This window comes from Dermochelys coriacea, chromosome 3 (genome assembly GCF_009764565.3).
Source record: "Dermochelys coriacea isolate rDerCor1 chromosome 3, rDerCor1.pri.v4, whole genome shotgun sequence".
NCBI lineage: Eukaryota > Metazoa > Chordata > Testudines > Dermochelyidae > Dermochelys > Dermochelys coriacea.
This window is the reverse complement of record NC_050070.1, coordinates 178,377,485-178,402,904: the sequence shown is the minus strand read 5'-3', so window position 1 is coordinate 178,402,904 and position 25,420 is coordinate 178,377,485. Positions and strand designations below refer to the sequence as shown.

Here is a 25,420-nt window from a genome sequence, read left to right as displayed (position 1 = left end):
ATCCTGAAGCACTTAGAGGAGAGGAAAGTGATCAGGAACAGTCAGCATGGATTCACCAAGGGAAGGTCATGCCTGACTAATCTAATCGCCTTTTATGATGAGATTACTGGTTCTGTGGATGAAGGGAAAGCAGTGGATGTATTGTTTCTTGACTTTAGCAAAGCTTTTGACACGGTCTCCCACAGCATTCTTGTCAGCAAGTTAAGGAAGTATGGGCTGGATGAATGCACTATAAGGTGGGTAGAAAGCTGGCTAGATTGTCGGGCTCAACGGGTAGTGATCAATGGCTCCATGTCTAGTTGGCAGCCGGTGTCAAGTGGAGTGCCCCAGGGGTCGGTCCTGGGGCCCGTTTTGTTCAATATCTTCATAAATGATCTGGAGGATGGTGTGGATTGCACTCTCAGCAAATTTGCGGATGATACTAAACTGGGAGGAGTGGTAGATACGCTGGAGGGGAGGGATAGGATACAGAAGGACCTAGACAAATTGGAGGATTGGGCCAAAAGAAATCTAATGAGGTTCAATAAGGATAAATGCAGGGTCCTGCACTTAGGATGGAAGAATCCAATGCACCGCTACAGACTAGGGACCGAATGGCTCGGCAGCAGTTCTGCGGAAAAGGACCTAGGGGTGACAGTGGACGAGAAGCTGGATATGAGTCAGCAGTGTGCCCTTGTTGCCAAGAAGGCCAATGGCATTTTGGGTTGTATAAGTAGGGGCATAGCGAGCAGATCGAGGGACGTGATCGTTCCCCTCTATTCGACACTGGTGAGGCCTCATCTGGAGTACTGTGTCCAGTTTTGGGCCCCACACTACAGGAAGGATGTGGATAAATTGGAAAGAGTACAACGAAGGGCAACGAAAATGATTAGGGGTCTAGAGCACATGACTTATGAGGAGAGGCTGAGGGAGCTGGGATTGTTTAGTCTGCAGAAGAGAAGAATGAGGGGGGATTTGATAGCTGCTTTCAACTACCTGAAAGGGGGTTTCAAAGAGGATGGCTCTAGACTGTTCTCAATGGTAGCAGATGACAGAACGAGGAGTAATGGTCTCAAGTTGCAATGGGGGAGGTTTAGATTGGATATTAGGAAAAACTTTTTCACTAAGAGGGTGGTGAAACACTGGAATGCGTTACCTAGGGAGGTGGTAGAATCTCCTTCCTTAGAGGTTTTTAAGGTCAGGCTTGACAAAGCCCTAGCTGGGATGATTTAACTGGGACTTGGTCCTGCTTTGAGCAGGGGGTTGGACTAGATGACCTTCTGGGGTCCCTTCCAACCCTGATATTCTATGATTCTATGAAATGTGAGGAGCTAATTTGTTTATACTCCTCACTCCCCAAGCAGCTCTGGACCACAGTGGATGCAGGACCCCTCTGTACCCCACTACAGTGTGCACATAATAACAATAAGAACGGGCAAGATGACATTAAAAGTACCTAGGCACTGAAACCTAAATAACTAATAAGAAGGAAAGCAGTCACTTTTGAAAATCTTGGCCCAAGTATCTACAAATACATTGAAATAAATACAAAATGAGGGCCTTCTGCAACATTCACAAGATCAGGCCCTTAAACAGACTGTAGCAAGTCCAGGATTTCAGACTAATGTTTTCAATCCTTCAAAGCAAGTTCTACAAGCATGATGTGTCCAATAATATAGCAAATTCCTATCCTCTCAGCCAACTCTTTTCAAATGATTGCCAGAAAATAATTAATGTGTATCAGTAAATGAGCATATAATTTACTCTAGTACTCTGAAAAAGGTATTCTTCCAACTGAAGATACCACAAAGAGATAACGAATGGGACTTAAACGACATGTTAAGGAGCACAGAAATGTGTGTAAGAAACAGGTAGCCACAGACAAATGATGCAGATGTTTTGTATTTCTGTTTAACAACTATACCACAGTAGCATCAACATGATAACGATTTGAGTCTACTGAAAGTACTTACTAGTAATTTTCCTCTGTTTAGAATACCGGTCAAATACTTTTTGGCTTTACTCATTTTTGGCTCATTCTTTTCCATTAATGGAATGGAGTCCTTTATTTTGGCAACGTTTTCCTTTAAACACTGCTCCAGAAGGGCCTCTGCGAGCAGCAGATTCCCATAGTCCACTGAAAGACACAGAAGAAGAGAAGTCACATTGTTTGTTTTTCTATCCTACGATAGATGGGAATACAGCACTGAGTATCTTGTCCAACTGTATAATATTACCCTTATCTAAGGAGTTCAAATGTAAGTACAGGAAGATGATATTAGATTATGAAGAGACTGATGATTCTTCTGCTTATTGGAAATGTTAGTTTCCTACAAAAAAAAAAAAAAAAAAAAAAAAGGAAAAAAAAGGCAATTTTTTTTTTCATTTTCATCTGAAGATATCTTTACAAGTGTGGGCATTTACTTTGGTAGCAGACTTCACTATATTGCCATCACGAATTCAGCTGTTCAAAATTTCCACTGTGAACCCCTATTTTCAAGAACTAATAATTTACGCCAAATTTCAGCATAGCACCTAAATACATGCTTAATTTTACATATGTACAAGTATGTATTATATGTGCAAGTGCTTTGCTAAATCAGGACCCTGGCTGTAGAAAATTGGTTGAGATCTGTATGCCAAGTTTCAGATATGTCAAAAAAAATTTTTTTTGTAAAAATAAGTAAAAAAACCCAAACAAACAAACAAAAAATCCCACCAAATCACATTGTTAAACTAAAGACAAATTCGGAGCTTGATTCTGCAAAATAATTAGTGCAAGCATAACTCTTATTACCACATGTAAGATCCCATCCTGTGAACAGTTACACACATGAATAATTTACAGATAGTCTTAGTAGTTTCATTCAGCATGACTGTTCATATGAGTCAAGTATCTCACATGCCACAGTGTTTGCAGAATAAATAAATCATTGAGATTACTCACAGAAGTAAGCGTTAATGTTAGTAAGAACTCATGTTAATATTTAAGGGTCAAACCTTTACATTGTTCATATATAAATCAAAGGCCCAACCCGCATTGCATGTGCACTTAAAATTCCAAATCTAGGGAATTTTCAATACACGGAGAATGCAGGAACAAATCTTTTTTTATTTTTTATTAATATTTTTAATTTACAAGACAATTTTTAAACACTAAAAGTATTACAGATATGATATTTTTGCTACATAGAAAAATAGAAAGCAATCTGACATTAAGACCGAGTTTTCTTGGGTGTTTTGTTTTTCTTTTTTACAAAGCACATTCAGTTGCTTTCTTAATTTGTGAATGCGGTTACTGCATCTGCAAATGGCCAATTAGATAAATAACTGCCGATTTGTGCACACACAAGTACCTAATTTGTTTGAACAATCACAGTAAATACTTTTACATATTAGGGTCGCAATTACATGCACATTTTTAATAATCAGGTTCTAATAATCAGAGTTACTTAGCATGCTCACACATTGTATTTTCCCCAGCTGTGTAAGAAGAATTCACATCACTACACTTTGTCATTTTACATTCAGTAAAGTCAGTACATTACTTTACAAAACCACAGAAATATATAAACAAACAAAAATATAGACAGTAAATATAAAATTATACATCTCTCTCACACACAGAGACACATACACTGTACTTATACACAAAAACTGCCAAAGCATTTTACAAAAATTCCCTCCTGACACTGTAGTTTATAAAACCACTACAGAGGCATGATATTAGAATTTTTTCTTTACAGAACGTTTTTCACATTGCAGGGACACTCCCTTGTTACCATAAGACCATTGAAAAGTGCTGTACCTCTGGAACTGATTCATTCTTTAGTCAAAGAAACGAAACTAGAGATTTTCTCCTTCATAACTATCAAGTGACAATGTCTTGGCAGGAGACAATTTTTAAACTGATAAAACTTGACATTATCCCTTTAAGTAAAAAATAATACATTAAAAACAAAAATCTTACCACCGATTCTGGCCCTGACACCTGTTATCAGAGCCACACGGTGAACTCCTGGGCCTGTGCAACGCCCCAGCGAAATCAGTGCAGCTCCACACAGGCACAAAGGTCTGCAACACAGATTGAACTGCAGGGCTGGAGCCTGTAGTCTTACTAATTCTACATCCAAACAAAATATATTTTTAAAGAGTTGCAGTTGTGAAAACAAGCCCAAATACATCAAACAATTTCCCTCCTCAGAAAGGCACTGCCTTTGAAAAACTCTATGGCCCCATCCTGCAGACACTTTTGCATGCGAGTAACTTTACTCACACAAATAGTCCCATCAACTTCAACAATGATACCAGTCTTAAGTCACAGGATCAGGTCTGGTTTTTTTGGTTTCTTAAAAAAGAAGTCATTTTTAGCAAGAGTCTAGATCATTTACTTATCCTTACAAATTCCAAAATGTTTGTCTACTATGGTGTTAATAAAGTATCCCAGCACTCCTCCAATGAACAATTTGATAACAAAGTAGTGTGTCCTGTCAATGGGATGAAAACACTGGCAGGAAATAGGTAATAAAAATATAATGGCTATTTAGAACTTACACTACCTTGACTGCTTTGGTTGGGGTGGAGGGCATCAGTACATCATAACAACACATGATACATTTAAATAAGAGAGCATCCTCTACAAACATAAGAAATAAAATGATCTAAGAGGGTCCAGAAAGGAGGGAGAAAACAAATATAACGCCCAGTGGTCACGCTTTCATAGATTTTTTTTTTCAGGTGTGGTGGAATGTGATGGATTTCAGGGGTCGAGACCTCCACAGTTTAGACCCCGTCACAACAGAGACCAGATCATCTATCTGTTTAAGAATCGATGGCAGGTAGTATCTGAGCCCAGATAACCAGCAGGCGAAGGATCGAGGAAGAGGTCTCAGATACATAGATTTTGCCGTAACTCTTACAAAGGAGGTATCAAAGAACAATGAGCATAAAAATCACTTTGGCCCCAAACTTGCAAACACACACACACACACACACACACACGGGAGTGGGGTGAGGATGCAGGAGGTGAGAAGGGGTGGGGTGAGGAGGCGAGAGGCAAGCCAGCAGCAGGGGGAGGAGGGCGGGTGGGGGTCTGGCTTCAAGCAGGGATGGAGTGAGGAGGGTGGGTGGGGGTCTGGCTGCGAGCAGGGGGAGTGAGGTGAGCGGTGAGCCACCAGCGAGCAAGAGTTCTCATGGCAGGCAGGGGGTGTCTGTGGCAGGGGAGTGAGGAGGCAAGTGGCAGGCGAGAAGAGGGTGCATAGGCAGCGGGTGGAGCCCCCTTTTGGGGAGGCTAGCCCCCAACTTCACCCCTTCTGCCTGCAGTCCCACCCTCGGCAGCTGGAGCCCCAAGGCCCCCGCCCAGAGAAGCCCGGAGCACCCCTCCCTCCACAACCAGGGGAGCCCTGGGCTGGCTGAAACCGAGACCGCCCCGCCACACCTGCGTGGAGGAGGCCCAGGCTGGCCGAAGCCCAAAAGATCTCTGCCCACTCGTCCAGGGGAGCTCCGGGCTGGCTGAAGCCCTGAGCTCCCCAACCTGCCCGAAGGAGCCCTGGGCCAGCCACAGCCATGCCTCCTGTCCCCTCCCCTCCCCAGACCCAAGCCACCCAGATATGTTTTTCATTATTATTTAAACTTCTATTATGTAGAAGCATTTTTAAATATTTTCTTTGACCAAAAAAGCACAAGAAACAATAATAAAAAAAAAAGACAAGAACATGCAAAGCATCATATTTGTATTTCTATTCTGTTAGGTCCGGTAAAGAATAGAGATAATGGTGAATGATTTTTGAGTCTGCAAAAAAACCCAAACAAACCTTACTTAAATAAATTACAATGACTTTGATAGGTTTCAGAGCAGCAGCCGTGTTAGTCTGTATTCGCAAAAAGAAAAAAGGAGTACTTGTGGCACCTTAGAGACTAACAAATTTATTACAGCATAAGCTTTCGTGAGCTACAGCTCACTTCATCGGATGCATGCAAAGGATGCATGTAGCTCACGAAAGCTTATGCTGTAATAAATTTGTTAGTCTCTAAGGTGCCACAAGTACTCCTTTTTTCTTTTTGCGAATGACTTTGATGTATATGTGCGCATATTACTTTATTAACTTTAGGAAAAAATAAATAATTTTAGGATAAAGTACAAGTGCAGCCAACAGCAAGAGTTGGAGGCCACCAAAAAAATTGTTCCAAGAACTCTTGGACTAAAGCGTGGCCAAGATAAACATAGCCACACAATCTTTCCAAATGCTAAAGAGAGAGCAGTTTGCAGATGAGTTCATTCTGGATATTCTCTAAGGTTCTGGGTGAGCAAATCTTAACAGGATTCAAACAAAATGAATCATCCCAGCAGTCACTAGTCTCCTCCCCACTTAGATATGCAGCATGAAAAAAGAAGGGGTCAAATCTTTTATAGGTATATGCTTGCTGAGCTAGATAAACCAATTTCCATCCTGAGCTATACCAATGAAAGCCCACTAATTCCATCAGTGGTGCATAGGAATAAATAAGGGCTGAATTTTGCCATGAGTTTTGTTTGCTTTTTTTAATTATTATTTCCCTTAAGATTGCAGATTCGTCTCTCCTGCTTGCAGGTTCACATTTTGGGTCTCTCTGCTCTTCCTGTTGTCAAGTTCCACGACCAGCTTTACAAAGACACGTGAATCATTGTAATTGCATGACTACATACATAGGCACTCACTCTTCTGGGAGTATTTTTCCTCCTTCCACTTTTTGAGGCAGTCTGCCCTGCTCAAGGGTGAGATCCTTCGCACATCCTCTAGAATTTCCTTCTACAGGATGAGTAAGAGATCAGGCCAGCTGCTAAAACCACCCCTATTCAATCTCTTTGGAGCAGGGACTTCATTTATTGTATGTTTGTACAGCACCTAGCACAACAAGGTCCAGCTAGGTTGTGGCCTTACGGCACTACTGCAATATATATGTTTTTGCTCTAGTTTATAAAACGAAGTGGATCTCTACTTCTCCACTTGCAAGGGACATATCTCGACTCAGCCATGAGCCAAAGCTTCCAATGAGCAACTCTCCAATTCCCAATGTAACCATTTCCTGATCAAACCAGCTAAACAGGCTGGCGAGCTAGGGGTTCATGGCAAATATATATGTATATATAGTGGATACAGACACAAGCCACATTTTTGCTGTCTGGATACCCCTAGAGATTCCCTTAGATCACCCTGTGCAAGCGGGAGACAAACTCCACACACGTTCGCAAACGTGGGCGAAAGTCCCACAAACCCCACTGCTATCCGCACCCCGCTGGGGAGCCCCCCCAGCGCCCGGCACGTGCCAGGGGCTGAGGAAAGGACGGTCAGTGCCCGGGGCGGGGGAGCACGTAGCCAGGAGCCACGCAGCGTTCAAACAGCTAGGGGCGGCTGGCTTCACCGCCCTGCTCTGCCCGCCGCATGGGGCGGCTGGGCTCGGCCCGGATCCGCAGCGCCCCTGGCTCCAGGGCTCGGCCGGCCGGAGAGATCCCCTGGGCACGGGTCGCCCGCTCCGCCGCACTCACCGGAGTCCTGCGCGTCCCCGGCCCCCTTCCGCGGGGGGCTGGCCGCGGGCAGCAGCAGCTGCCTCACCAGCTCGGGCAGCCGGTCCCACTGACACTCCGCCCGGCTCCTCTCGATCTCCCCCTCCAGCTTCAGGTACGAATGGGAGCCCTTCGCAGCCATTTCCGCCTGGGTGGCTCCGGTGCAACAAGAGGGAAGTCCCCGGCGGGCAGAGCCTGGGCAACAGCCGGGCTCCCCTCCCGGCCTCGAGCACGTGCCGCGGTCGCCGGGTGCATGTTGGGAAGTGAAGTCCTAGCTGCAAGGCGGCAAAGCCTCCGCGGAACCAGCGCCGCTGAGTTCCCACTGCGGGGAAATGCCCTCGCTTGAAAGCGCCCGTGTCGGCCTAGGCACCGGCAACCGCTTTCCTCCCCTGTTCCCTCTGCTTTACGGTGCCCAGAGGTCCTGATTGTTACAGGGAGAGTCCTGACATTGGGGACTTTTTCTTACATAGGCACCTCTTCCCCCCCCAACCCCGTCCCGATTTTTTACGCTTGCTCTCTGGTCACCCTAGGCTGCTTTCCGCTCTGCTTTGTATTACTATTTGCTAACCACCCTCCCCGGGCGCTCTCCACTTCACTTACTTAACACTTGGAACATAACAAGCGCTAGGACTTATTATTATTTACCTCGGAGGCTGGCTCGTCTTCCTTCCCTTTTATTCCTCGAGTAAATCCCTGGACTCAAGAAAGGAGTGTGTGATAAAGGAGGAGTGAGCTGTGCTCGGAGAACAACAGCCCTCTGAGGATCAATATCCTAAAATAGCTAGGCATCTCCGTAATGACGAGGTAACTGAGGCAAAGAGAAGTGAATAATAATATGGCTTTGCACTTCTACTGCGCTTTCCATCCGATGATTTCAGTGTGTTTAACAAGCATCAATTTATGAAAGGCTGGCAACATCCCCGTGAGGTAAGTATGCTATCAGAAACAGAGACAAAAAGATTAGGTGGCTTGTTCCTGATTGCACATCAAGTGTATGGCAGGGCACAGAATCCATCTTTCTCAATTTGCAGAGCTCCGCTTTGCTTGCTAGACCCTACTCCTTCCTACCAGAACTCATCCATCAGACTCTGAGGTGAACTCTTTTTATTTCCTTTCAGCTGGTAATTCCTACTAGAAAGCTTTGCATCCATAATAGTAATCATTTAAAATGTATTAGCTATCATCCAAAGCAAGATTTATGTTATATATACACATAATGGTGCTGCTGCTAAATACATCCATCTTCTAGAAATCTAGTGCATGATCTAAACTGTTTGTCTTCTCTATTGGGCGGATTGTGTCCTCTCCTGTGTTTTTTATGATGCAAACCACACTGATTGTACTCAGTGTACCATAAACGAAACAATAAGAAATGTTTCACTTTTTCATTCACCTAAGTGCTTAAATTTCATTCCTGCTAGGGAAGGAGACAGTGCCAGAACAAAGCTTTTGTGTGCTCTGCAGTACTGGAAAAGAAATGTGCACGCGCACACACACACACACAAATCTGTTTTTCACATTTCTTTTCCCTTAAGCTTTGACTAGAATTTTAGTGCACCTCTTAACTCTTGTAGTGCTTGCTTGGATATATATATATTCTCAGCAAAAGCTCATTTCTGTATATTTTATATCCTATCACAATTCCATCACTTTCCATTCCAAGTACAGAGCATACTTCTTTGACCTGGCTTTCACAAATAAAAGCACTTAAAATGACTTCCTCCCCATTTTCCTGGGAGAGAATTGGCAAAGCAACCACAAGTGATAGGTGCTAGTGACACCCCTGAATGTATCACGGGAAAGTGCTTAAGGGACTATGGTGATTGACATTGTATAAAAACCTGGATACAAATTAAATTATTGCAAAATGAAAAAAATCACAAAAATATGCCCATTGGAACTTCCAGTTAAGCGTGCTGACAAATACTGTTGTATTTAGGTGATAACTGGATTGTGCTTTCTGGTGACAAGGTGATAATCTCTATTTCACACACACACACAGTATGTACATGTGGAGGCAAGCAGATTCTATGAGGCCAGCTCAACTCCCCCACAATTCACAGGAATCCCAATGCATGATTGGGACTTCACTGGAAACAGGGCTGAGAGGAAGAAGCAAGGAGCAGCTACTATATAGAACAGGCTTCCCTAAAACAGGGATTAAAAGTCCATGAGAAAGAAAGCAAAGGAAGTTAGTGTCTGTCAGACAAACTAGAATTAACTCCCATGGTGGAAGTAGCTATGCAACACAGCATGAGAGACTGCCATGCTCACAAGAGAGAGGGGAGACCATCTGTGCGGAGCACTTGTTTTGCATGTCTGGTCAGAAATCCCTAGGCTCGTGGCCAGTGTTTAGCAAGGATCCCTGAACACACCTCCTACCCCCACCCCACTAAGAGACACATATGCATTTTCTGCAATGTCGTTATATCCCCATACAACAAGGGCATGTGAGGAAAATGCACCACAATGAATTTTATGGTTTTTCACAAGTACATTTCCCATCCACGGTTTTTTCCATGGCAGATTCTGGTCTAAACTTATTAGTCTAGATACTTTATTGCCTAGCAAACATGAAACATTTTCTAGTTGATATTTTTATAAAGAAATGCATATTAACTATATTGAGATATATGTGAATTAAAATTGTGAGCAAAAGTTTGGCTACATTGAAGTCAATGGCAAAACTCCAAGTGACTTCAGTGGGGCTAGGACTTCACCCAGTAAATTGACATGGCCACGTGGACCTAGAGATTGTGAATCAGGGTGCAAGGATGCTAAATTCCTACCTCACAACTGTAAAGTTTTCAGTAATGATACAGTTTGCACCCAGATTTATTACACCCCACAAAACTACCCCCACAACAAACATGGCTGCCTCAACTTCTCATTTTCTGACCGTTAAAACCAAACATTTAAAATCCTACTGTATTTTAAAAAACACTGTATCTGTTGATTAAGTACTTCAGTATAATAATGAATACTTTCTGTTCTCCCAGTAATGTGTGTGTGTATGTGTGTTCTGGACTAAAAAATCTTAAACTCTTGAGGTCTATTTCGCTCCGGAAGTGGTTATTAACTTGAAAACAGGAAGCACCCATAACGTATCTAGTACTGAAAAGTTTAAATATAAGAACCGTTAGACAATTTAACAATTGGGGAAAAGAGAGGTAGAAAGAGAATGGATAGAAGGAACAGAGTGGACAGAGATATTTTCTAGAAGATATTGCTAGCCACAAAATATTACATAGGGGTCTCTAAAGGAACTTACTGATTTCATAAATTGTGATGAACCAAAAGAAAACAAAATAGCATATGATTTTTGGAACCCAGAATTGTCAGAGTCTTACTGTACAAAAAGGAAATATGTATGGTTTGGAATATCTCTAGGCACACAAGATGAAATATACTTTATTTTAATACCTTCTCAGACTCCTACATATGTACTAGCTAAGATATTTTCAGATACATAGAATGTTGCATTGAACATTTAACTGGTTTACAAAAAATTAGGATAGCAAGTCTGGCAGAGCCTAAATGTTTGAATGAGCATCCATACCAAACTCTAACCCTCTTACGGTTCATCCATCACTAAGGGATCTTAAAAAGAAAAAAGAAAAGGAGTACTTGTGGCACCTTAGCGACTAACAAATTTATTTGAGCATAAGCTTTCGTGAACTACAGCTCACTTCATTGGATGCATGAGCTGTAGTTCACGAAAGCTTATGCTCAAATAAATTTGTTAGTCTCTAAGGTGCCACAAGTACTCCTTTTCTTTTTGTGAATACAGACTAACGCGGCTGCTACTCTGAAACCTGTCATAAGGGATCTTAATGGTCATCCAGATTTACATTCCAAGGCAAACTGATTTCAATGGTTCTTCCAAGAATTAAGGAACTTTCCTGTCAAGAACACCTTCATCAAGAGTCAGCGCTGGTGCTATTTTGATGCTGGTAGACCAGGTGCCAGCTCATATGAAGGTCCCCATGTCTTCACTGAACAACTGACATATACATAGCTGGTTTCAGAGTACATACATAGCTGGAATTAGTCTGATTCAGTTGTGTGTTAGTATTGGTAAAACAGGTATTAGAATTCTAAGAATGTGTTTAGTGTTTAGACTTTATGCCAGGGGTGGGCAAACTTTTTGGCCCGAGAGCCACATCTGGGTATGGAAATTGTATGGCAGGCCATGAATGCTCATAAAATTGGGGGTTGGGGTGCGGAAGAGGGCGAGGGATCCAGCTGGGGGTCCGGGCTCTGGGGTGAGGCCAGAGAAGAGGAGTTCAGGGTGCAGGAGGGGGCTCTGGGCTGTAGCAGGAGGTTGGAGTGCAGGGGTGAGAGCTCCGGCTGGGGCTGCAGCCTCTGGGGATGAGGGGTTGGGGTTGCAGGAGGGTGTTCCGGGCTGAGACCGAGGGGTTCGGAGGATGGGAGGGGGATCGGGGTGGGGCAAGGGATTGGGGCATGTAAGGGAGGAAGGGATGCAGGCTCTGGGGGGCACTTACCTCAAGCAGCTCTCAGAAGCAGCAGCATGTCCCCCCTTCTGGCTCCTACGCGGAGCCACAGCCAGGTGGCTCTGCACGCTGCCCCATCCGCAGGCACCAGCCCTGCAGCTCCCCTCAGCCATGGTTCCTGGCCAATGGGAGCTGTGGAGGCAGCATGTGGAGCCCTCTGGCTGCCCCATGTGTAGGAGCCAGAGCGGGGACATGCCACTGCTTCTGGGAGCTGCGTGGAGCAAAGCAAGCTCCCAACCCTGCTCCCTGACTGTAGCAGGGCAAGCCCCAGACCACACTCCCTGGCAGGAACTCGAGGGCTGGATTAAAACATCTGGAGGATAGGATGTGGCCCCTGGGCCATAGTTTGCCCACCCCTGCTTTATGCAATGCTGGTATGTTGCTGCATGCATTAATCTCACTTATAACATAGGTATCTCACAATATAAAGTAATATTTCAGCATTTGCATTGTAAGCTTCTAGATCACCTCCCAGGAGAGAGACATTAACTAGTGTAAAGTGCTGATCTCTTACAGAAGGTGTTATGTCTTAGCCGACAAGGAAGGCCTATCAACAACATATGGACTAGACTGGAACATTAAAGAGTAGAAAAAACTTTGTTGTTTACTCTTTCCTGGCCAAAAACATGAAGATGAGTCTTGCAAGTGAATTCCTCTCATCAGCTGAATTTGCAGCTTAAAACAGAGGGGGGAAGATGGACTAAAACCCCCTAACAAGGAAGAACTGTATCCTTATGCTGCTTGGACTCAGGGCAACAGGAATTACTAGGTTTCAGAGTAGCAGCCGTGTGAGTCTGTATTCGCAAAAAGAAAAGGAGTACTTGTGGCACCTTAGAGACTAAGAAATTTATTAGAGCATAAGCTTTTGTGAGCTACAGCTCACTTCATCGGATGCATTTGGTGGAAAAAAAATACCAATTTTTTTTTTCACCAAATGCATCCGATGAAGTGAGCTGTAGCTCACGAAAGCTTATGCTCTAATAAATTTGTTAGTCTCTAAGGAATTACTAGGCGTACACAAAAGATCCCCAGTGCTTAGCCTGGGTTAGCACTAAAGTGCTTGCTTATCATAGAAGCTTCCATTACTTTGGAAACTTAAGATTGTAACTCATTTTTGTATGTATGTTTACCTGCTTATCCTTGTAAATAACTCTTTAATTTTCCTATATATCTTTACATAGTCTATTATAGGACTGGCTACAAGCATTGTCTTTGGTGTGAGAACTAAAGTGCAGCTGACCTGGGGTAAGTGACCGATTATTTAGGACTGGGAGTATCCTGAATATTGCTGTGATCCTTGGTGAAGGACCATCTATCACAAAGGTAGGCTTACTATGGTGGCAAGACAAATCAGAGTTCCCCAGCAGACTGTCTGTGACTCTATGTTAAGGCTATTATAGTGCCTGAGGAATTTACATTTGATAAGTGGTTGGTAAAATCTAAGTATAGCACTCAAAACCAGTTTGGGGTTTGAGCCCTTTTTCCTAAGTCTGCCCTGAGGTTGGCACTAGTACTCTTGAGACACTGCAGGGCAGCTTGACAGCTATACTTTCAATCTGGTCTTTCCCTCATTACTGTATCGGGCTCATAAATGAGCATTAGTCAATAAAGCTAGTCTAATAACTAACAGAGAACAATGTGATGAATGCTTACAAAAGCAAAAAGACTGAACAGACTTCTTGAGAGAGTCAAGGTTTCTAGAATAAACAGGGAGTGGACTGGTACAATGTAAACAAAAGGGAACACAAGGGAGATGAGAGAATGTGATGATGCATATAAAGAATATTAAGTTACTGATATAAGAAAGCAAAGAACATGGGGAATCACATCTGAAGCAGTCAAACTAGCATGCTCCAGAAACATGATAAACACAACCATCAACTAAAACATGAAGGGTGAGGAGCTTCTAGAACCAATGACAAAAAAACAAGCCCCCACATACAAACATGCACACAGAATATGAGGGAGAAAAAATCCACACTCGAGTTGAAAAAAGTCCCCAAAACAGTGGTACGCCAACCTTCATACACAAAGCAAAGCCATTTGCTGTGACAGGATGACCTGTCCCACTCAGTAGATTATGCAGATGTTGAAAATATGGCTGTATATGCCCTGCTGGGCATGGCAGGGCTCTGCGGGCTTGGTGCCCCCTTGCTAGGGCTGGGATGTAAATGGTCACACTCTCCCATTGCAGACGGTCACCGCTCTCCATTCCAGCATGCCTTGCCCAGCCCTGGAATCGGTACCAAGCAGAGCCTGCCTATAAAACTGGAACAAACGCTGTAAATGTTCTTCTTTTATGGGTGTTTCAATGGAATTTTTCAAACTGGGCCATGCACAGTGACATCCCCGCCCCTGACTCATGGGCACTGTGGCAAGTGTGGCAACCAGGGCTGGGCTTGTACCATTCTGGGCTTCCTGCAGACTCAGGCAGCCGCAGGCCTGGGACACCTTGCAGGGGATGAATGGGACCCACCACCAGCCCTGCTGGCAGAGTGGCCTAAGAGGGCTCAGGACACATCAGTGCCCAGGGCCACGGGACGGGCTGCTCCCACAGGACCACATCCCCGCCTTGGTGGTGCCAGAGCCCCACCCCCGGGATACACAGCCTCGCCCACTTGACCACAAGCCGCACCGCTGCGGGGAGGTGCAGAGAGAGGAGACCACGGCGGGGAGGAGTCATAGTGGGAAAGGGCGGGAGGGGTGGAGTCACGGAGGAGGCGGGGCACGCCAGAGGGGGCGTGTCATGCCGAGCACCTGACCCCGCCCCTTTCCCCCCACCTGTCCCTTTGTTTTCGTTACACGTGGAATTTCCAGCAGCCGTGACGTTCCCCCAAGCTGAGCAGACGGAAGCCAATGAGCGGGAGGGGGCGGGGCAGGACGCGAGCGTGCGTCGGGTCAAAGATGACCCGGGGGATGGTGGCCGACCTGGCCCAATCCCGCTCGCACCTGCCCGTGACTTAGTGCCCCGTCCTGGGATATTGTACCTGCGCAGCCGGTGAGTGCGGGGCCGTTCCTCACACCGCGGAGAGTCGTGTTTGGCTGGAGGAGCCGCCCCCTCCACGCCGCTCAGAGGCGGGGACTGGCCGCCGGCCGGGCGGAGCGCGGGTGCGAGGAGTTTGTGGCGCGCCTACGGCCGGGGATGGGAACCTGCCTCTGCCCGTCCGCTCCCTCTGATCTCCCGCGCTGGGTGCCCCCCACGCCGGGCCAGACGTTGTCCCGGGGCGAGAGGCGCGGAGGGAGCCCGCCCGCCCCAGTGACTCGCCCAGGGGCTATGGCAGAGGCCTGGTCACGCGGGGCCCACTCTGGGGGGCAGGAGGAGGGCAGATGGCAGCACTGCCGTTCGGTGAGGCCTCAGGGCCGAGACGGGGGCGAGGGGGGTGTTCGCGGGGTGTCTAGCAGCAGGAGTAGGGCTAGAGTAACACGTAGATGGAAACGTACCGTGGCGCTGCCTTTCGGCCCTGACAGCGAAAGCAATTAACTTAAATGAATGAGTAATCCTGCAGTCACTGCTCACACGCCTTCTGGTCACTGTTCCTACTAATAGTTCGCAAATTGTCGTGAGGTTGAGTAGCGATGCTGTAGTTTTATTTTCTTACAAAGCTTCAACTCATGAAGACGAACGTCTGGATTTCAGTACATTTTAAACAGGCATCTCCCTTACTAGATAGCGGTAGCTGATGTTCAGGATTCTCTGTCAAATTCTCTTCTGGTGTAAGTGAATTGAAGTCAGGGGAGTTATGTCTGCAGAAAACTTGGTCTTCTTTTATTCTCCGTTTACAGCTGGGGAAACCGAAGCAGAGAATTTGAGAGTTGCCATATATCATGTATCAGAGTAGCAGCCATGTTAGTCTGTATCTACAAAAAGAAAAGGAGTACTTGTGGCACCTTAGAGACGATGCCACAAGTACTCCTTTTCTTTTTGCATACATCATGTAGTGAATCAGTGGCAGAGGTGACAGTAGAACTCAGGCTTTCCTGGACCCTAGTTCTTGTCTAAACAAAAGTTGATCTTGTTTAACTGAAGGTGGTTTTGTTTGTTTTTAAACCCATTTAGTTAGATCACTCTAAAAGGCTTTGTGGACACTCTTATGTCAATATAAAAATTACTTATTTCAGTTAAATTGTTCCTGAGTGTCAGAAACTAATCAGTCATGTGTATACCTAAATAATAGTTTGCACCAGTGTAAAGTATAACTGTTTAAATTCACATCTTCTGTAATTATGAGCAATGATGGTGACTAAGTTAGTGTCCTAATGAAAAGGCATCTTTTTTTTTTTTTTCCTTGCTGTTTTTTCTGTTATCAAAGACAAAGAAGATGGTTCAGGGGAACTGTGAAGAAGTATTGGTCCATTCCAAATGCCTAGTTAATAGAACTAATATTTTCATAAGTTATGCAAACTCTGTGTAGCATCCTGGCAGTAGGCCATAGAGTTGTGAAAGCTGCCATTAGTATTTGCATCTCTGGAACTCCTAGCTGACCTGCTACTGCAGCTCAAAGCGATAGCAAACCTTCTGACAAACAAATAGTAATAGCAAACAGGTAAATATCACTTTGTACTTCTATTTTAGTCCTAATTTGGTACAGCCATTGACTCTTCAGGGACGTTTCTGAAAAAGTAGATCAATATTGTTTCATGGTAGGGTTCATCTTTCTAACTTTTGTCTTAGTTCTTATTAATACGTTCAGCCACTTAAAACCATTCTGTATCAAGCACTTATCTTGCTTTCACCTATATTACGTTCCATTCATTATGTCATGATTTTAATGATTTATACTTTTTCATGAGAAACCAACATTGAGTGCCAAGTGTTTCAATAGTGTGCCAAATTTTTATACTCTAATTACATATTATATCTCCTAGGAAATTACTGGAAACATCACCCTAGAATTTGGGTAGTAGCGTTACAGTTTCAAAATAGCCACTTTGTCATTGAACAGAGCCACAAAAAGATTGAAACAAAGACTACACTAACATATGAACTCTAAACAACTTTATAATGCACTTTTGGTTAATAAGATTCATTAATATAGCTTAATAAAACTTAGAATTATGACAATCAAAGCTATCATTAGTTTAAAAAATTCTGTTTCTATAGATGTCTGTCCTACTTTTAAACTGGTATTGGAGTATTTCCATTGCTGCTTTGTTTTTTTTAAATATTTCCAGTAGTGTTTATGATGTCGTGAAACTCCTTTATTCAAACCTAAGAAAGGAGACCTACTCGGACTAATTGAGATTTTTAAGAAAATACTGTAAAATGCATCTAGGTGAAGTTGCTGTGGCTGTTTGACTAGAAGACCTTTACAGAGTCGCAAGTAATTGTTGTGGCTTTAGCTTATCGAAAGATTAGCAGCTGCATATTCCCAACCTGAAAATGTAGTTTCTGAGAATTATCCCAGATGGGTTTTTTTTAATTGGCATTTGGAGAGACCGAAGAAATTTTTAGTAGCAGTTCTTCTGTTTTCTGCTGGGGAAAGTACTAGACAACACACCCAATTTTATAGCCTAGCACAAAAGGTGTGATTTTTTTTTTAGTAGTAGTAGTAATGAAAAATATACTTGCATCCTACAATTTAATAGGGATTTTATATGCCCATTATGTTCATTACATTGAAAATCTTGCATTTTATTGAGTATTTTTCATATGTATTTAATGTATATATTTTCCTCTTGCTAGGAGATCATGATGGCTTCAAGGATGTTTAGCGTGTATTTGCTATTTTGCCTAGTGACTGCATTCTTGATCTCCTCTGAAGCTGAGGAGCATGCAGAGGAGAGTCATCAAGCAAATATTCGCCTTGATAAGAACCTAGTACAAGACAAAGAGTATGTATTTTGCATTCTGTAAATGTAAACTTGTATTGCTCAATGATTCACTTTGAACTTGGAGACTCCAGTATATAGTGGGACTCGGGGCCTGGTAGCCCTGTCTACACAGTATGGAGAATCTCTTAGCCAAAACAGTTATTCCTTGTATATACTGGCCATGGAAAACATTCTGGGGGGAAGTGTGTATTATGAACACTTACAGGGTGAGATTCTTATCCTCTCTCCTCTTTACAGTGGATAGAAGAACCAGATCATCATAAAGAGGCCCTAAAAGCTGCTGGGGCAGGGAGGGGGAATTCACCCAGTACAAGCTGTGTGGAAGACCAGCATAAGGAGAGAGCCTTGGGAGGCTACTGTAACTTGGACAGGCCCCCACCACTGTCTAAATTATATCAAAGATCTTTTTAGCCCCTGTAGTATATCAGGATCAAGAGGGCACAATGGTGGCTTAAAACCACCATATACTTGCAGACCAGGGGGAGAGATGTTCTGTGCCACATCTTGAAGAGACTCAACACAGAATCTTATCCAAAGTGTTGTAGACTATTTTCCTGATCAAAGAGCAGTTAAATATAAACAGGCTTTTAAATATTAACTAGCTGGCATTATTTTCTATTTTCAGCCATATCATGGAACACTTAGAAGGTGTAATTGACAAACCAGAATCTGAGATGTCCTCACAGGAGTTGCAGCTCCATTACTTCAAAATGCATGATTATGATGGCAATAATTTGCTTGATGGATTAGAACTTGCCACTGCTATATCACATGTACATAAAGAGGTGAGCAGTATTTATAACAGCCCATGTGGCTCTTCAAAATAATGAGTACTCAAAAGTAGCTCCAATTAGAACATGTATTTTCTGTATAGTCAGATTTTCTATAATATCAGTCTTGTTTTGTTTTATGAAAGTACTAAGTAAACCATATCTGTAACTTTACAATCAGTGCTCCAGAAAGGCCCTATCCTAGCTTAATGTATGTCTATACTACCTGCCGTATTGGCGGGCAGCGATCAATCCAGCAGGGGTCGATTTATCGCGTCTAGTCTAGATGCGATAAATCAATTCCCGAGTGCACTCCCGTCGACTCCTGTACTCCACTGCCGCAAGAGGCGCAGGCAGAGTCAACGCGGAGTGGCAGCAGGTGACTCACTATAGTGAAGACACCGCCAGTGAGTAGGTCTAAGTACATCAACTTCAGCTACATTATTCACGTAGCTGAAGTTGTGTAACTTAAATCGATTTCTTCCTACCTAGTTAGACCAGGACTTAGACATTATGGCCTGCTAGGGTGAATGTGGCCTGGAAGAGCATGACTATGCAGAGGAGAGAACAGCCTGGTGGGCAGGGGTAGAAAGGGGAGTTACCAGCTGTGTGGCCAGTATGTTGCAGTGCTGTTGTGAACATGCTCTTTTGCTGCAAGTCTGTTTCTCCACCTCTTCAGGTTGGCAGCCCCTTATTTGAAGTCAGAAATTTTCACAACCCCCTTACACCTACTATAAAAGTATCTGATATAGAGTGAGAGTGTGTGTGTGTACACACACACACACACACACACACACACACACACACACACACACACACACACACACACACACACACACACACACGTACATGATATGGATATAGTTGAAGGATAACTGTATGTGGAATGAGGGAGCCAGATACTCTTTGCTTTAGATTGTAATACAACTGTCAACCTTCCATGGCACTGCAACTCACTGACAGAGAGAAATTGCTGTAACTAATATCTTTCTTGTAGGAAGGTGGTGAACACTCCCAGGCAATAAAAGAAGAAGAGTTAATTAGTCTAATTGATGATGTCTTACGAGATGATGACAAAAATAACGATGGATACATTGATTATGCTGAGTTTGCAAAATCACTGGAATAAGTTTTTTGTTTTGTTCTAGTTGTATGCAAATGTGACCCAGTATAATGTGACTTATTACTGTCTATTATAAACTAATTGTACAAACCACCCTCTGTGCTGCAGTATTCATGGTAGGAAGATGTGTTCTTATTCCACTCTAATTCTTTAGGTTGAAATGTGTGTGTTAGTAAGGAAAGAACACTACATAAATCAGAAGTGATGGAATTACACTTTACTAAAAGTAACTAGCTATCTCAATCTTGAAAGTGCTAATATGAAAAATTACTAATTACATATGCTTCAGCCTCAGTTGGAAAACTATTTTACATTCCTAGTATAAGGATAATGAGAAAGTACACTATTTTCCTATCTCACTTAAAAGCCCTAATTTAGAAAATGCCAGGAAAGCAAGAAAATGTGACTGTAGTGCTCCTTTACAAGAAAATTCTTCCTAGCTCCACATTAAACATAGAACTTACCAAAAATAAAACTTGTATATAAGTACAAAAATTCAAAACAGAGAAATTGTAAGATAAAACAAGATTGTTGGATGTGGTTTATGCTCGAACTTTAAATGATACCTTACGGAGTTAAAGTCTTTGCAAAAAATAAATATATTTTTAATTGTATTTACTGGCATACCCATTTATATTTTTCAATTTCCTCCCATAGGTCAGGTTTTTCTATAGGTAGTACTTTACTGGATTTTTCTCTACCCTAAATGGTCTTTTTAAGAAAACATAAGTATTTTTTATTACATTTAACACTGTAGCATTTAATAGAATGAAAACTCATTTTGAAGTTTATCAAACTGGCTTAATACAACACTTCTGTTTAGTTTTTTCTATACCATGGACTGCTCTTCTGTTATAGTATTATTTCAGCACAACAGTATAGTATAAGAAGGTAATGCTGCCTTGTCAAGATTCATATTGATGTATCTTGACACACATTATGGTGGTGTTTTTAGAAAAAATACAAAGTATTTCATTACTAACACTTTGAAGAGCTTAAAGATACTTGAATTATCTGCTTACGAAAATGGTCGTAGGAGTATTTTCAATGTTTTGGTTCAACAAGACTCAAGTCGAGCAGATTTAAGTATAGAAGTGATGTGCTGCTGCTTTTTTTGACACCGTCTTAAGTGTAGCTTAAAAATCTTAGTACATCAAGCAATCAGGTTCATGATGAATCTAAATGCAAGCTTTTCTGTAAAGACATTTTCTGTATAAAACTATTCTTATATGGGGAAAAATGTATTTGTAAAGTTTCCTGTTTAAATGTTTGTGCAATGAAAACTGTGGGTCAGATATTTCTGTAACATTTCCTTATTTTGACAGATTTGTATAATGGCTTATGAGGGATATACAAGCAATAAAATTTTGAAGCTGATGCAATAGCTTGAAGTTGAAAGAATAATACAAAAATACTTTCCAGTTAAAATTCTTCAGGGGGAAAAAAAAATCCACCTAATTCTACCAGCTGAATTTCCTTGCTGCCATTATTTGTATTACTGTGGTGCCTAGGGTCCCTAATCATGGAGCAGGACTGCATTATGCTAGGTGTTGTACAACATAGAACAAAAGGATGGTCTTTGCCCCAAGGAGTTTAAGTATAAGACAAGAGCCCAATAAATGGGGAAATACAAGGAAACAATGAGACAGTAGTGGTAAGCATAATAGGTAGTGGTGCTAGCACACCAGCAGCCTAACCTTGTTTCCCATGTACCTAAAAAAATATGGAATTAAAAACCAGTCTAGGGCTATGTCCCTTTTGCTCAAGAAAATCATTATTTCTGGCAGCATTAGGGAGTGTCACAATAGCAAATATTCCTCACAAAATATTAGTCTCTGTTCTTCCTGAAATATTGTATTTTCCTGTGCATGTCTAACTCCGGCTATGTTAGCTTCATTTTAAAAAAGTATAAACTTACTTACAATTTTAAATGGTTTAAACGAAATGTCTTTCCATTCACACCTCAGGAGAGTGTTTTGTTCTGTTTCAGACTGTAATCTATCTTTGAATGATCAAAGCATGCAGTACAATTACATGATTGTGCATAAGTGGAGCAGCTATTATGTGCCCATTAGATAGTGGAACCCTGAACATCGGAGTTATAGTGGCTCAGTCTTATTCATCAAGAATGCTCTGTTACAAATCATAGAATCTTTGACAACAGCAATGACTAGAGCCTGGCAAAGGACCTGGGTTTGAAGGTGATCTGTAAATCTAAACTTCAAATTGAACTACTCTATCTGCTGAGTGTCAACTGCAATATTTACTGGATAGCATATACCACATAAGCCATAACAGAATAAGATGGATGCAGATAACATGGACACTAGCTTTACAAAGATTCTTATCAATGAGGTTATCTTTGATAAAGTGAACAAGTCTAGTCACTTTAGACAATTGAAAAAAGGCAAATCTAGTGCCCATCTTTAAAAAAGGAGAATGTGGGCAGCTACAGACCAGTCAGCCTCACCTCAGTCCCCAGAAAAATCATGGAGCAGGTCCTCAAGGAATCCATTTTGAAGCACTTGGAGGAGAGAGAGGTGATCAGGAAAAGTCAACATGGATTTACCAAGGGCAAGTCATGCCTGACCAACCGGATTGCCTTCTATGATGAGATAACGGGCTCTGTGGATATGGGGAAAGCGGTGGATATTATATACCTTGACTTTAGCAAAGCTTTTGATTCAGTTTCTTACAGTATTCTTGCCAGCAAGTTGAAGTATAGATTGGATGAATGGACTATAAGGTGGATAGAAAGCTGGCTAGATCGTCGGTCTCAACGGGTAGTGATCAATGGCTAGATGTCTAGTTGGCAGCCAGTATCAAGCAGAGTGCCCCAGGGGTCAGTCCTGGCGCCAGTTTTGTTCAACGTCTTCATTAATGATCTGGATGATGGGTTGGATTGCACCCTCAGCAAGTTTGTGGATGACACTAAGCTGTAAGAAGAGGTAGATATGCTACAGGGTAGGGATAGGGTCCAGAGTGGCCTAGACAAATTGGAGGATTGGGCTAAAAGAGGTTCAACAAGGACAAGTGCAGAGTCCTGCACTTAGGATGGAAGAATCCCATGCACTGCTACAGGCTGGGGGCCAACTGGCTAAGCAGCAGTTCTGCAGAAAAAGACCTGGGGATTACAGTAGGCGAGAAGCTGGATATGACTCAGCAGTGTTCCCTTTTTGCCAAGAAGGCTAATGGCGTATTGGGCTGCATTACTAGGAGTGTTACCAGCAGATCAAGGAAAGTGATTATTCCCCTCTATTCGGCACTGGTGAGGCCTCATCTGGAGTATTGCGTCTAGTTTTGGGCCCTCCACTACAGAAAGGATATGGACAAATTGGAGAGAGTCCAGCGGAGAGCAATGAAAATGATTAGATGGCACATGACTTATGAGGAGAGGCTGAGGGAACTGGGTTTAGCTAATCTTCAGAAAAGAAGAGTGGGGGCGGGGATTTGATAGCAGCCTTCAACTACCTGAAGGGGGGTTAGGCTGTTCTCGGTGACAAATGACAGAACAGGGAGCAATAGTCTCATGTTGCAGTGGGGGAGGTCTAGATTGCATATTAGGAAAAACTATTTCACTAGGAGGGTGGTGAAGCACTGGCATGGGTTATCTAGGGAGGTGGTGGAATCTCTATCCTTAGAGTTTTTGACAAAGCCCTGGCTGGGATGATTTAGTTGAGGTTGATCCTGCTTTGAGAGCAGGGGGTTGGACTAGATGACCTCCTGAGGTCTCTTCCAACTCTAAGATTCTTCTCAGTCTACAGTTATGTAAACCCCTTTAAAATTGACCTCAAACGGAAAATAAAATTAAATTAATGGTATCTTTTGCTTTGATGTATAAAGGAGGCAATTTTTTTTCCTGGCTTTATGCTTGTTTCTTGTATTAGGAATTCAGATTTTCTATACCCTGTTTTTCCTGAAAAACTGGGCAGTTTATATTAATAAAGCAGGAGTATTCTTAATTCAGCATACTTAAAACTCTTTTAACACATTTAATTCAACTCTTAAAGACAGCTAGAAGAAAAGCTGTCTTTGCTAAATATTAAACTTCCTAGTAGGGCTGTCAATCACAATTAACTCAGCGATTAACTCAAAACAAAATTACGGTTTTGATTGCACTGTTAGTACTAATTATCTTTTCTTGAATATTCCATTCTTTTGCAACATCCAAGAAATGCTCTACATATGTTTCAGCATAATGTCTCTCTCCAGTATATGTTACTGTTAAAGCAAATGACTGCATTTTCCATGCAGCATCAGTCAGGTGTGCCTTGACTCCAAGATAGCTGTGATTATCCAATGAGCACCAGTCAAAGCAGTTGCTAGTGTATTTTTCAGAAGCTCCAATTTGGTGGTAGTCTTGTTGTGATATAGTTCATGATGCAATTGTTCCTCAGGAGGGCAACGTGTATGACTGATTGCTTGGAAGATGCAATTTGAATAACATCTTATAGCCTGTTGTTTACAATGTTGAGTGGTCTGCAGTTCATAGCTCTCCAGTTTGCAATAGTCTTGTTTAAGCTGTAGTCTTTGTTTTATCCAGGGACTTGTAGCAATCCTGCAATGCTATAAGCATACTGTGTCACAGCTGGTGGGATTCATTTTTTGTCAGTGGGTTATCTGTAGCACAAGAACTAGAAGCAAAAGCACGTTTAGCATGTAGGTGGAACTGCAAACGTGAAGTACTTTGATGGTATTGGAATTTAGCCTTGCAATTGCTCCATATAATCTTTTTTTAATCCAGTACAATCAAAACTGATTAATCATGACTAATTTTTTTAATCGCTTGACAGCCCTACTTATCAAGCTCAGTCTTGAAACACAGGAGGTTTTTTTGCCCCCACTACTCCCCTTGAAAGGCTGTTCGAGAACTTCACTTCTCTGATGGTTAGAAACTTTCATCTAACTTCAAGCCTAAACTGTTGATGGCCAGTTTATATCCATTTGTTTTATTTTTCTTTGCAAACTGTTAACAGGCTGTTCTTTGATTGGCCTGAGGTCCCAAAAGCCTCCGGCAGAGATGGTAATAGTATAACTTGGATTGGCAGAATTCAGTTTTTATATTTGTAAAATTTCCCAATGTTTGTTTTTAAATTTTGTTTTTATTGATTCAAATTTTCAATTGTGCAAAATAGGGTGTAAGCATTTTGTGCAGGTGGTTTTTTTTTTTTTTTTTTTTTTTTTTTCAATCTAAATCTTCACAATTGCAGGAACCTGGGAGGGGAGCTGTCAGACGTTAATGATGAAAGTTGAGGTTCAAAAAGTTAAAGCATTAGAACAATGAAAAATTGTCAACATCATATGTCAAAATATACAAGTAAATAGACTTAAATCAAATTTAAGTTCTGAAGTCACATTTTCCTTTACTTTACCTGCCTGTAAACTTTAATGATCATTGATGGAAATAGTTTTGTCAGTTTGTGGGTGTATGATGAAATTGATGGCTTTTTATGTGTAACTGATAAAATTCTAATACTTCCAGGCCTAAGTATAACCCAGGATGGTCCTTAAGCTACATGTGCATAGACTCTGCAAAACTCTAGTCCAGGAAACAACTTTGTAACTACAGCTGGAAGAGATGCTTTCATTTCACAAACTGAACTGTCGTTCTTCTTGGAGTATATGTCTGTGTATATACCACTTTAGGTACACGTGATAA

At 42.4% G+C, this 25,420-nt stretch overlaps 2 protein-coding genes across 6 annotated transcripts in view; one reads left to right on the top strand and one right to left on the bottom strand.

Moving 5' to 3' along the window:
- The window catches only part of TTC7A (tetratricopeptide repeat domain 7A), a 268,350-nt gene extending 260,593 nt beyond the window's left edge, over positions 1–7,757 (bottom strand). For 4 of the 5 annotated variants that reach the window (XM_038395347.2, XM_038395348.2, XM_038395349.2 and 1 more), the window contains exons 1-2: positions 7,505–7,757; positions 1,953–2,116 (exon numbers count right to left, since the gene is read on the bottom strand). In XM_038395347.2, coding sequence (XP_038251275.1) covers positions 1,953–2,116; positions 7,505–7,664 — 324 coding nt within the window. In that variant the 5' untranslated portion in view covers positions 7,665–7,757. The remainder of the gene's footprint in view (positions 1–1,952; positions 2,117–7,504) is intronic. The other variant, XM_043511898.1, reaches the window with a different exon arrangement.
- A 7,139-nt stretch (positions 7,758–14,896) lies between these two features.
- MCFD2 (multiple coagulation factor deficiency 2, ER cargo receptor complex subunit) lies at positions 14,897–21,138 on the top strand. Its single transcript, XM_038397842.2, has 4 exons — positions 14,897–15,034; positions 17,720–17,868; positions 18,494–18,653; positions 19,636–21,138. Exons 2-4 carry the CDS (start codon positions 17,726–17,728, stop codon positions 19,765–19,767), a joined length of 435 nt encoding a protein of 144 aa, XP_038253770.1. The 5' UTR covers positions 14,897–15,034; positions 17,720–17,725; the 3' UTR covers positions 19,768–21,138.
- The last annotated feature ends 4,282 nt before the right edge of the window (positions 21,139–25,420 follow it).

What these genes read in the sequence shown, in the direction of transcription:
- MCFD2 (XM_038397842.2), top strand. Translation starts at nt 17,726, where the DNA reads ATGATGGCTTCAAGGATGTTTAGCGTGTATTTGCTATTTTGCCTAGTG. An exon ending in AACCTAGTACAAGACAAAGA is followed by an intron (nt 17,869 to 18,493) that starts GTATGTATTTTG and finishes TTCTATTTTCAG; the next exon opens with CCATATCATGGAACACTTAG. An exon ending in TATCACATGTACATAAAGAG is followed by an intron (nt 18,654 to 19,635) that starts GTGAGCAGTATT and finishes TCTTTCTTGTAG; the next exon opens with GAAGGTGGTGAACACTCCCA.